Raw genomic sequence first — 13,420 nt, 5'->3', positions numbered from 1 at the left:
CCACAGAAAAAGATAAACACTTTTATGCAATTTGTTATAGGAAAGGGAGTGTTTTGCCACCCACCAGTCCAAAGTGGGGGGAGTGCATCTCTTATCTGCTCAGAAAGGAGACATCTGTTCATTGTTACAGTAAGTGAGGGGAACATCTTGGTATCTATTCTGGAGAAACGTGTACAGTTTCAAGAAATCCTCTGTCAGGGAGGAGAAATGCCACCAGAAACTTGTGCCAAGCTCACAAGGACTTTGCTGCGAGCTTAAATAACATTTGCAGGACTTCAAACGTGTCCCCATGAATAAGAGCTTAAAATCAACCGCAAATCAAGAAACTCTTGAAAAACTGAAACTCCTGCCCTTCAAAGAATGTTCTGTCTTATTTCAGACTATTTCACAGCCGATGAGTTCAATATTTGACCGGTGAAACTACCAGTGTCCCGAAAATAACCTGATGTTTGATATAATATGAAGCTGTTGGACTCAGTTATTCTTTATTATCCTTTATCTTCCAAGTCATGAAATGAAAAAATACAGAAAAAAACAGTCCAGCAGCTTCCAGTAATCATCCATAATGAAGCCAGAGAACGTTTATGTAACAGCTTCTCCGGCCTCTTTCCTGATTTGATGTGCAGATTTTGCGTCCATCGCGACTAATATTAGGTTGCAGATCAGGTAATGTCTTACATTAGAGTCAATAATCGATATTAATGTGTCCGTACCTGGAGAGCTTTCCTAACCACTTCCTAACCTCAGATATTGGAGATTGCTGGCAGATTTTTCATGTCCTAATAATAGATAATCACTCCAAATTCACCCAATCAGCTGAACATTCAGCTCTGTTGTCACGTCACTACTTATTGCAGTTCTGTCCTGGCGGAGATTCATCAGGAGAGACCAAAGACGACTTCTACAGTGTTCTCTGTGACGACTCTCCATCGACCACTCAGCAGCGGCGCCGTGCATGGCTCCGCCCCCACTGGACCATAACAATGACTTTTATGCAGAAAACTTATTTTGTTGCATTCCCAGCTTTGACATAGGAGCATGAATGTCCCATCCTAGTATCCCCTGCACATTTTGTTCAAGGAAAGAATTTATCAGTTGGTCACATTTAGTTCCATTAATTTCAGAGAGAACATCCGTGCAGACAGCCAACAACAGCCAGAAAGAGTAGACGTATGGATTTAGTTTGTTAGTAAGCTGTCCCTTTAAGGACTGATGCCTCTTTAAATCTGCTTACCTCCTGGACAAACAGACTCTGGGCATCCCTCTCTGCGTTTTCAGGCACTGTAGGATAGAGTGTCCTCCCTTGCCTCCTCAAAGTTAGAATCTGCAATGCAAAGTTCTAGATGATTCAACTGGAAAGATATTGCAGCAAACAGGACCACAGAAAGTAAAACAAAATTAAAATTAGGACACGATGTGTCAACCAGCAAATTCATGGTCAAAGCTGGAGGCCGTCGCTCCAGTTGTTTTTTTTTCAAATATTATTGTACATTTGAGAGACGACTAATGCCTTTCTGAAGGGTTCAGGGGGGCAGAATGTGAGGGAGGCAGGATGCTTGGCCACACTGTTGAGTTCCAGTAACCACAGACACACCCAGAATCTGGACCGGTGCCACTGCTCTCCAGTCAGATGCACTCTGAGTAAAGCAGCATCTGCCTGTAATGCTACAATTAAGCCTTTCACTCATGATACCACATTATCTCTGTAAACGAACAACCAAACTCCAGACGATATCAAACCTTCCCAAAAAGAAAGACAGCCCACAGGTACTTTTTTACTATTTTACAATGATGCTCATATTTTCGACGCTAGCATGTTCATCGCTACATTTTTCATGACATTTTTTTATGGCTCTACACAAATTTTTAAGTTCAGAAGATCCAACATTGAAGCGAGCACATGAGGTGAGGGAGACAGCAGAAAATGTGCCCCTGAAATACAAAAAACAAACTATAAAGTGGGTGTGATTGTGTGGAATATGGCAGCAGCATCATTTAGGTCAACTGAGTAAAAGATTCCTGCATCATTATTGTCATCAGGCCTTGGCAGGATTAATTCAGACATTTAAAAGTGCAGTGGACCACCCTTAATCCCTGTGAGCAAGAGTGAATTCTAAATGCAACCATTAAGTGACAACACTAATGCTAATGCTTGGCATTCATGTCAGCATTCTCTGAGTTTCCACTTTTTAATTAAAGAATACAGCATTTCATCTATTTAGAAACTGAACTTTTTAGCGATTTATCATGGCAAAGCACCAGCCTCTTTGGGAATTGTGTCAGATATGATCTGTCTTGTTTCCTCAAATGTTCCTCACAATAAACCAGTGCTGTTACATCGGATAGGACAAATTCCTGACCGAGCTCATGCTTGTAAACCCGGAGTTTCCCACTTCCTCCTGTTAGGTTTCCTGCAGAGAAGATAAGAATCTTTACTATTCAGGCAGGAAAAATAAACAGGGACGGAGGCATGAATGGGACAGGAAGTGGGTGACAGGAAGTGTCTCACTGGCCACTGGAGAAATAAGTGGCAAAAATCTGAAAAAACCCACGATGAGCACGAGACGTAGCCACAGCCTGCAGGACAAGATCGACATTCTCTCCAACATTAACCATTCAGAGCCCAACCAACTAGCAAGACAGTCTCAGGCTGAAAAGAAGACATTCTTCATGTCTATAAAACATGTCATCAGCCTTGATACGTCTCCCTCCTCTGTGCCAGAATCCTGCTTTGTTTTCCATAGCAGAATCATTAAAAACACATGTTCTAAACTAACCGCACTATTGCACGGCCTGACACCACGAACACGTACTCTACTCCGCAGCCATCAAATCTGCGGATAAAAACAAATTCCAGATTAACTACTTTTACTTGTTGCTTTGTTTGAATGAGTCTCCACTCTGGTAGTAAGTGCAGTGATTATAAAGGTGGGACTAATAAGAGATAATAGTGATGGGAATCACCTGAAGTCTGATCTTAGTGAACTAGTGGAATCACAGACAGAAAAAAAACAAACGATCTTGACGGGACAGCTGATGGAGATGGCGCTTGAACTAACAGATGTTGGGCCCGATCAGCGAGCCTTCAGGCAGAATCACCTGTTCGCCTTTGACAACTGACTGCGTTACCGTTTATGGCAGCAGAAGGGTCCTCCCATGACACAGGAGAAGACGGAGTCGAGGCTGGTTCTTTGATGCCGAGCTCCCAGCTGCCAGTCTGGTAACTCCATAACCTTCTTAATATATAGAACCCCACTCAGATTTAGAAACACTTAGATATCAAATTCAACCTCATTTTCTCCAATGAGTGCTACAGTACAAGCACTGAGCAGCAAGCACTGAAAATCCTTTGGTTCAGACCACCAGGCAAATCAACCCATCTGAGATAAGGTGAGGATTCGAGAGGGTCCATAAATAAAATAAAATCTCTGGTTTATATCAGGACCTGCTTTTAGAATTCTGGAATCTATCAACAGGAAGACGGCGTAGAGAAGCATTGCAGTGATGATCTGAATTATTACATAGAGATGCAAAGATTCCAAACCATGGCCTCCATCCAGGAGGTCTATGCTCATCCAGCACCTCACCTTCCTGGAGCTGGATTTTACCTGTTCCCGTGACCATCCATCTCCTGCCTGACACACTGGAGAGTTCATAAGCGTACAGGGTTGGCAACAAGCTAACATGGTGTCATTTTTTCCAGCTTCAAAATATATTTTACGTAGATAAACTTAGCAGCTTTAAACAGCAGTAAATGAGTAATCGGTCGTGAAGTCAAAACATGCTAAAGTCATCACGGTGAGAAGCTTTAAGAATAACAGCTAAACATTTCCACCGGGCCGTGAGACACGCTGGTTGGGTCAGATCTCATCTCATGCTGGAAGGATACATCTTCTAATTTCCTAAAGGACCAGCAGCAGAGGCCAGATTTCCAGTTTTGATTTCCACCCCTGGTGTGGAAAGTGCGGGAGGTGTGCACAAAACACGCAACTGAGCGGTCGGCCCCCGACCCCTCAGTTGCAACAGAGTGGAAGGGTTATAAACATACCGCTAGCTTCTGCATTTTTAAAGAAAAACAAAAACAAAAACCCACCCAGCTGCTAAAAGCCAATGGAAAATAGAAAGAAAACACGTGGGTGGGTAAATAATGATGTGTGATAGTGATAAACTGTGTGGGTGTGGCAGAGTTTCATTAACAAGTGTGTTTCTACCTCGCTGTGTGTTACACAAGTAAACAACACTCATCTGACAACAGTTATTACAGCCAGATAAGCCTGTTCAAATGACCTTTTGTTAGATACACATGTAGAATTGTGTTTCACACCCTGGAACATTGGCTGCAGTACCACAACAGACTGTGGGGGCAGTGTTGAGAATGTAGCCAACAGTTCAAATGTGGCCAAACACGACATTATTATAAAGATCTATAAAGTTTTCTTCCCAACTTTCTGTTAATGGCTGCTTATTACTAATCTGGACCATGCGGTGCCGGTATACCAGAGGTCACTGGAGAACCTGGACAGGTCAGAAGTCCATCACAGGACAAACTCACCCAGGGACAGTTTAGAGTCTCGAGTCAAAAGAATGTTAATGTTTTTGGACATGATTTACCAAAAATGTGTGAAACCTACCTCAAAGTCTTCCAGGGGGAACTGCAGCATGTCTCTGAGGACATCACTGAGGATCTGTGTCTTTTTTTGCACCAGCACACTCTCATAGTCCAGCGGCTCGATCACCTTCGGTTTTACCTACAGAACATCAATGAAACAAACCCTCAGTGAAACGTGTGACAATGCATTTGTTTTAAGAAATAAAGGATACTTTAGTCTGGTATTCTATTCAGGCTAATGATTGGATGGAGAAATAACAATATTTTATTCAGAAGTAAGAATAATTAAGGTTGGAAATGATCTGTACTGTTATTTCTCAGTAGGCAACACAAACCATTGTAGGAGAAATGTAATTAAAATATTGTAATAGTTCATGATGAGACGAAACCTTACTAATACTTTTCTTTGCAGCACTGTTAGTTAGACTGTGATGTGTCCATCAGCCCTCCTTCTGCTAACAGGAAAAACCTTAGAAAAATACGAGCCAAGGTGAAATGTATGACGCAGTCCGTCCAGTTTACAATTGCCCTTCATTAACAGGCACCAAACACAACGCCATCGTCTCCACAACATAAAACAGAGCTCTGTCGGGGCCCTTTTGCTTGTAATGTGCTTGGCAAGAAGTCCAATCAGAAATGTTGTTACTAAGGAACAGATGTGGCTGGGATGGCCAAAGATGATTATGGATTTATGCTGCATTGGAGTCTTAGTTTGCGTGTAATTCCGAAGAACTGACCGGCCGAACTACAGGCCGAGGCTGGAAGAGCTCACGAGGATGCACGTCCATTAGGCAGGAGGTAAGCTGCTGACAAACTGTGGCTGATGAGACAGGAGGATAAGTCTGACGGCCAGAGGGAGGCCAGCGGCTGCACGGCTCACATCTGGGAGTGATAACAGCTACATGAGCTCACAGAGAGCGTCATGGATATCGACCTGCTTAAATACATATGTTGCTAGCAACCTTGTTAATAACAGAGCACAGCTGACACCGAGGACGGGGGCAAGACCCTGAGCCCCTTCCAAGGACTAGGAGAGGATAACAGCCATGAACTGGTGCCATCGTGTCTGCCAGACATAGAGGGCAGTTGAGACATTATCAGACATTTTATATTATATTATATATTGAGCACACGTGTAGCGGCTCTTACACAGCACAGACAGGTAAGAGAAGGAAGAATTGAAGGAGAGGAAAAGATATCCGCATCTACGACAGCGGGTTATTACTGTATACACAGTAGTTTTGTGTGAGCAAAGGTAGGAAGGCATTAAAAACACCTCACATTCCAAGAGAATCCCTAGGATGACCTAAATATCCTTTTTGTGTCTACGCATGCAAACATCTTGACTGCATTTCAGAAACTGGGACTAGCCCATATTTTGAGAACCTAGACTTTGGCAATATGGACTCACTTTATCAGCAAAGCAATCATGGAGGTAGATGTGTGGGCATACATGAGAAGTGAGTAATTAGGTCTCTCCCTCTGTTAAACTAACCCACCATATCCACAATGTGAGCAAACCCAGGTCACAATTTAAACTGGGACACTCGTGTTAATACCCTCGCTGTCATTCTAAATCAATATTGTGTATCTGAAACATGTGCAAAGAGGCAAAAGAATTGAGGATGTGGTGGACATGGCTCTTCTCTGCCAGGCCTCAACTATCCATCTAGCTGATTCTCATTTACTCTGCACCCCCCCACCCCATCACCACGCCTGGGGTTTTCCCCATATTTTGTCAGTAAAAGTGGTCAACAACATTCATCACACACATGCACACACGGTGACTTTCCCCTCAGCCCATAACGCTCACGCTTTCATGTGTGCATGAAAATGGAACCAGACCAGGAATACCAGCGCCGTACAGTATATTCCACATCTGTATGCTAAACTCTTTGGAGCCTTGTCATCCGGCAGCTGTTTCTGTGAAGCAGCCACTCCTCCCATCACTGCACCATGCAGCACCGGACGACTGTGCCGACTGATGAGACCGAGTCGCCTTCTGTGGCCCAGCGAGGACGCCTTCATCACAGGGCACGTGAATATCGCAGCATGTCTCGAGTGACTTTTGAACCACATAAAATGTTTTATAAGAGCTGGTCACATTGGAAAAATAAAACCCGAGGGAAGGTTTTCAGTGGGGTTAATTGCTGGGAGAGGTCAATGTTGGTAACACGGGCGCACAGCGGAGAGTTGACAGGCGCTCACATGATGCCCGTGTCACTGAGGCTTTACGAGTGTGGTTAACCGCCACAGATCAGCTTTGTTTATGCCCACAGACTGAGAGCAGACAAATCAAAACTCTTTAGAAATAAAGCAGGCGAATGACTTACCGCCACCTGTGTCACGGCTTCTGCCTCAGCCTCGGCCGAACCCTTGAACTGCTGTGGACTTTGAATGACCAGCTCCTTTTTGGGAGCTTTGCTAGCCCTCCCTTGCATTATGACCAACAGCTAGGTGTCACCGTTAAGCTTGATCCCAAAGAAACGCCGACAGCCAACATTTCAGGTAAGGAAGAATCCAGGGAAAAGTTTAGTTTGGAAACGTTTGAAGTCTGTAGTTTGAGTCTTGCTTTCTCAGAATGCTCCGTCTGTGTGGGAGCAGAGGACACACGCCCAGCCTGAGGAGATTGCTCCTCCTACACTCAGTTGTGCTGCTTGGGGGAGTTAAACACTCTCACACACGCGCACAGGCGCACGCGCGCGCACACAATAAGGCAATTTGACTCCACACTATCCACCTGCATGGTGACACAGGGCCGACAAAGGCAAACAAAAGATGAACATTCCTGCCGTATTTCCAGTCTGGTCAGGGACTCCACGCCTTGTGTAGACAGCTGAAATAAGAAAGGCCTTGAGTTTCATCAAAAGGAACCAACTAACAATGGGACACTTAAATCACGCGCATGTCGCAAAAGAACCACTGAAGCCTGATCCGAGCGCAGATTAATCAGTGGTTAAACAGAGGTTAGTTATGAAAACATTGAGGATAATCTGGCCTGCCGACATCAGGCTGCAGCAGAAACGACACAGAGCCACTCTGAAGGCCTCCAGAACGCGCTGCGCCGTGCATCACACAAGTCATCACACAAGGGGACCGACTCAAAATGAGTCACACATGTTTTTATTGCCGGTCAGATTACACATTGAGACCGAGGCCCAGATTACAAACTCTAATCACAGAGTTGAGATTAGGGCCCGGCCTCGGTCCTGCGTGTTGATGCAACCGCTTCAGGGACATTCCAGCATCACCCGGCCCCGTTGGACCCACCCAGGAGCATGTCTGACCTACGCAGGCCTCAGCGGGCCGTGGCAGGGGAGGATGTTATCTTTTCACGCTTGCTTAAAGCGAGGGGGAGGGGCCAGGTCAGTGGTACAGCTGCTCCCTTCCTTCTGTCACATGTTCCTGTGGGCCCCACACAAGGAGGGATCCAGATGTATCAATTACCAGGAGTTCCAACATTCATACCATAATATTGGCAGGAATTACATGGTTCGCACTCAAAGGCAGCGTGAACAAGATAAACGGGAAAACTGTTTTTTTCCCCCCAAACACACAATTGGGAATTGCAAATTTTCCATACAGAATCACACTCACCTAGACGGCACATGAGCGCACATGTTTTACTGATGCAGTCACTTCCTGCAGCATACGCGATATTATGAAGGGGCTTCTCAATGGTGACGTCAGGGCTTTTGATATTTTTGCCAGCAGATTGGGCACAATACCACATACAAGGTCCTGTACTTCTGCTCAAACTGCTATTCAGTGGCTGTTTCATTTATCTTCATTCTCTTCAAGCTGCTAAAGTTCTTTTAAATGATTGAACACCATCTCAGCGCCACACCATTTGTTCACCAGTGATGCACTCTGAAGGTCGGGTCTTTGATGATAACCCAAACAAGCTCTTGAAACGGACACTTTTGATCATTGCGCTTGTACAAAAGCAGACTTCCTCTCCCACACGGAGCTGCTGCCATGAGATAAGGTCCCCACAGAAACACCGCTATATTAAATGTGCCGGCATTATATTTACATTCAACAGATAGTAGAAATCAACACAGACGAATCCCTTTTGTCTTTGCTGGCATTTAACCAGAGGCAGAATAATGCAGATTTTTGGACAGTGAGCATGGAAATGGGCCAAGTTCAATCGGAAATCAAATGTTTGTTTTTAGTTTATTTATTATGGAGGAGTGGGAGAAGAGATGAACAAATGAGCATCAGATATGGCACTATAATTGAATACAACCACATCATGTCACTTTTAATTTAATATTATTTCATATTTATTTAGGCCTCTTTGACATGAAGTTTACTTTCTATATTTCTGTCCCCTTGGCCAACGGCAAACGTAATCACATCCACACCACTGACACCCTGGATGGAACCATAAATGGGCGTCAAGATTGCATAAGGAGGGTTTGATGCAATCACTACAGGCCTTCCCAGCACGGACCAAAGCAAAACAGGGTGGAACCGGGAATGCAACAAAAACACGGCCCACCCTCGCCGCCCCATTACAACAGCCTCAGCCCCAGGATCCACCATCCCGCTGCTCCAGAGGTATTTAACTGGGGGTAATAATGACACCAAATGTTCCTAAATACACATTATTACCGTCAGCGCAGTCGGATGTGGGACACAAAGGCATCAAAAATAACAGGAAGTCACCACGGGGCAACGCCGGTCATCAGTTGTGCAATTTAAAACAAAGTAAAAGTGCTTCATTGATCTTAGTGACACGAATATAACTAATAAAACACGGCTACAGATGCTGTCTGATTTGTAGGAAGCTCAAACCAGTGTTCCCAGAATGAGTGCTTAAGATAATGGACCCGAGTGTCTGTCAGCAAAAGCACACAGCAACACAACAGTGTCGACCTCTCAATACAATCTCAAAGGCAGGAAATAATAACCACAACTGTTAGTGTGCTGGTGAGTTTACAGTACATAATTAATCCACAACTTTAAACATGGACCCAAGGAGGCACATCAGGTCCACATTTTGACCTCTGCTGGACTTAACTAAAAAAACAAACAAAAAAAACCTTGAAACTACAGAAGTGGCAGGAGAAGAATCAGAACTGGGCCTCTTTAATGAATCTTCTGGTCTATGCACAGTAGCAGAGATCAGGCTCCCTCAGACAGCTGTGCTGGTGGCCGGGGGCTGAGGGGGCATGTCTGACCTGCTGCAATCAGAAGGAATTAACAGGCAAATGGATTAAAAGGGTGAAATCATTGATGGCATTCTGGTCAAAGAGGGATGTGCTGCCTTTCAATGCTGTGGAAACAATTTAGCTGTAACTTTAAGAAACTCAAAGTTTAATCTGCCATGAGGAGGAAACATGAGTCACATTGAAAGAGTAATGAACACACATGATGCAGGCGTGTTGCAACATCTGAACCCTTCAAAAACGTACTTTACAGGATCTCCAGAGAATCAGAGCAGGAGGCTTTCCACATCTGTCTGTTCACACGTTCAAGGCGATTGTCAAACACTTTCAACAGTTGTGTAAATATACTCCTCTTCTTCACCTGCAGGGGTTCTATGTTCTCTTACTCATGTGCCATTCATCTCTCTGCATGCTGCTCTTGAGGTTCTGTTGACGCATTCATGCACCAGGCTCAACAGGAGTTTTCTGGAGCCAACAGGATGAATCTTGGCTGACAGATGATTGCGTTCACACAGGCAGCACCTCCGGATTAAGTCCTGATAAAGTCAGAATTTCCGTGCAGCCAGTAGGGTGGTGGTGATTGATTATTGACCAGCCTGTTTATATGATGAATTTCTGACTTCGTCAACCTCACTGACCAAATATGTTGTTGCAAACATGATTGAAATCTCCTCCACACATTATGATTATTTGATTATGATTAATTTGCTCCTATTACATTTTGGAGAATTCAGGTAATTTCCTCAATTGTATTATTCTCTTCCCTATTGGAACATTAACAATTACCAAAAAAGGAGTCATATAGAGTATATAAGAGCTATCTGTGTAACTTGTCCTCTGAACTGCAAGTGCCAAATATGAAGACTATCACATATTTACCATATATTTGACAGTATGCTGTGTATTTTACACTTTTCTTGTTAAAATGTATGGAACTATGTATGTAATTTAATTCTAATGTAATTTAATTCTAAACCCAAAACTTGTGAAATAGCCAAAATATGTTGAGTTGCTACATCCCAAACATTTACATATTGATCTGTAAGACGTCTCTGATCAGGGATTAATTGACTTTGGAGGGATGATAAGACTCAAGGAAGCAAACCATGCCCTTGACCCAATTCCTGCTCTCAGGCCGAGTTAGCGCCACTCGGCTTTCTGCTGTGAATCTGATGAACCAGCGACAGGAGGAAGACATCCCACAAACAGGCGCTCTAATCACCAGCGAGGAGGGCAAGTCGAGCTGGTACGGAGAGACAGAAGCCCTGCCAAGCTCGCTGGTCCACGGATGAAGAGTGGGGATTGATTTCCAGCAGACACACTGGTAAACCCCCCCACCCTCCAACCCCCTCTTACCCACTTCCCAGCCAATGGAGGCATTAACCCGTGCAGTGCATTGTGAGATGGAAGATTCATCCCTCCTACTGCCCTACATTTTATACACCACTGAATACATACCCACAAAGCTGGAAGGATGATGGTTACTGCTGCATTTACACGTCTGTCCCCACAAAGATGGAGGTTGTACATTAGCAACATGCTGCAGCTCTAAGGATAACGACTAAATATTTAAGCACACTAATATCCTTGCCTTTTTAATAGATAGAAAATCAGAGAAGGTATGCAAGAAAGGCCATGTCTAAATTTAATCAAATATATGCATATATTTAATAAGAGTGTTTATTAGTCAAATTATCAGTTGCAGAATTGCTTTTTCAATACATTGTAATTTGTCGTTATCTAATCCTGATAATGACAAAAGTCCAGTAAATATAAAGCAGCAGCATCATAGAGCTGATTCAGCAAAAACAAGAGCATTCACGCCAAGTTATTGCTTTTTCCCCTGACAGCATCTCTGTTCACTGCTCTTGTGGTTGAGAATTTTGATCAGCAGATCACAATTACGATGCCATTTCTGACACTGGACAGTTGTAAATAAAGACTCATCTGCCACAAGAACACAAACTATTCAAATTAAAATAGTTGAACAATCAAGAAAATACTTCTCTTTCCTCTTTTGATAAATACCTGTGATACAATAACAGTATGCAAATAACATCTGTACACACACCTTGAGTACTCTCGGTGTTGGCAACACGCGCGACTCTCTCCGACTCAGCGCTCGCTCTGCCTGGGACGGCCCGACGGGCTCAGCTGGTCCCTTACAGATGTAGCCACTACAGTTCCTTTCTAAGGCGCTTCGCAGCCCATCAAACACAACTGTGCTGGTGGTGCAGCCCATTCCTCCAGGTCCAAAGACACATCAGTCAGGAGAACCCGCCGCAGACCCAGATCCCTCGACCGTCCCCTACAGGTCCCTGATCCATGACTGGGCTATGCCTTGAAAATGCGCTGCATCTGCCTGGAGAGAGGGCTGATGTACAGACACGTGCGTCCAAAGAGAGAAGTCATTTAGGCGCACCGAACGAAGAGTCTGGCCGGAATTCTGCTGCCAGTCTGTGCTCCTGGAAATACCTCAGTCAGCAAGTGAGATAGAGAGGGTGTGTGTGTGTGAGGGGGAGAGAGAGAGAGAGAGAGCAGAAACGGAAGGATGGGGGATGAAGGATGCTGTGTGAGTGCTGTCGCAGCTTCACCAGTGTTAAGCTTTGACACAACACAAGCTGGCACGTGTGCATCTGCCTCACCTTCTCACTCAGATGCAATGTTCATTATAATCTATTTCACCCTCTTCATTCTTCTCATTTCCCCATTTGCATAATCTAGATTTGACTCTGCATCAGGACAGTTAATCCCTTTAGTTTCTACTTGACAAGATGAAATGCCTTTCGGGAGCTAGATGAATAATTGGAATAAATGGGTTAAACCCAGTCTCCAGTTACCAGAGGGAGAGTCTGACTCCACCATCAGGCAAACACCAATATGGCTGAATGCTTTTTTAGTTCACTTGAGAAACAGAGGGCATCAGCTGCTCATGTGGTGCACGGCAGCCTCCGTTGCAGAAACAAGCAGCCTCAAAACAAATATTTAGTCAAATAAAATCAGTTCCGTTTTTCAAAATGAGCCAGAAAATCCCCTGACCTGATTCGTCTCACCATATTTAGGGAATACAACAAGGACACGTGAGGGTTTAAACCAGGCAAAGGCATCAAACACAGATGTGATTTCCTTCAAAAGATTAGCTGCTGCTTGATAGCAAGCTCTGCCAAATATGCAGATGTAGAAGGAGCAGAGTGACAAGATGTGAGCGCAGACAAATGAATGGACTGAAAACAGGAAATGTAAAAATACCTGGTTAAAGGCTGTTTGAAAGTTTGTGGCTGTTTAAAGGCAAATTGTTTAGAATAAACATGGACATCACAGCTCATGTCCAGTTGTGGTTGCCTCACGCGCTTAGGCGGAGAGGACACAACCCACCCTTTTGCTCACTCCACATGAGCCACATCAGCATCTTCTCTGCACCCCACTGTTTACTTGTCCGTCTTCCTGCAGCAACAGAACAATCTGGACGCCTCTACAGACAAAAAAGCCAAAGCCAAATTCCAACATACCTGCTGGACTGTCAGTTATTACATTTCATCCCACTGTATGTGTGAAACTCAATAAAACTAAAAAAATAAGAAAAATTATCCTTAAGAGTGGTTACAAGGAGGTCAGGATTGGTCTTACTGCAACC

General features: G+C 44.2%; 1 protein-coding gene across 17 annotated transcripts in view; it reads right to left on the bottom strand.

Annotated features, from left to right (window-relative positions):
- zmp:0000001200 (dedicator of cytokinesis protein 9) overlaps nucleotides 1–13,420 on the bottom strand; it is a 51,946-nt gene that overhangs the window by 26,693 nt on the left and 11,833 nt on the right. For 5 of the 17 annotated variants that reach the window (XM_029834954.1, XM_029834961.1, XM_029834993.1 and 2 more), the window contains exons 1-3: nucleotides 11,858–12,248; nucleotides 4,632–4,748; nucleotides 1,235–1,324 (exon numbers count right to left, since the gene is read on the bottom strand). In XM_029834954.1, coding sequence (XP_029690814.1) covers nucleotides 1,235–1,324; nucleotides 4,632–4,748; nucleotides 11,858–12,028 — 378 coding nt within the window. In that variant the 5' untranslated portion in view covers nucleotides 12,029–12,248. Of the gene's footprint in view, nucleotides 1–1,234; nucleotides 1,325–4,631; nucleotides 4,749–6,942; nucleotides 7,225–11,857; nucleotides 12,250–13,420 lie in introns of those variants that run through there. The other 12 variants (XM_029834978.1, XM_029835040.1, XM_011609364.2 and 9 more) reach the window with 5 other exon arrangements.

Source organism: Takifugu rubripes, chromosome 1 (assembly GCF_901000725.2).
Source record: "Takifugu rubripes chromosome 1, fTakRub1.2, whole genome shotgun sequence".
Lineage (NCBI taxonomy): Eukaryota > Metazoa > Chordata > Actinopteri > Tetraodontiformes > Tetraodontidae > Takifugu > Takifugu rubripes.
The sequence above is the reverse complement of the archived record's forward strand: the minus strand, read 5'-3'. Positions and strand labels throughout refer to the sequence as shown.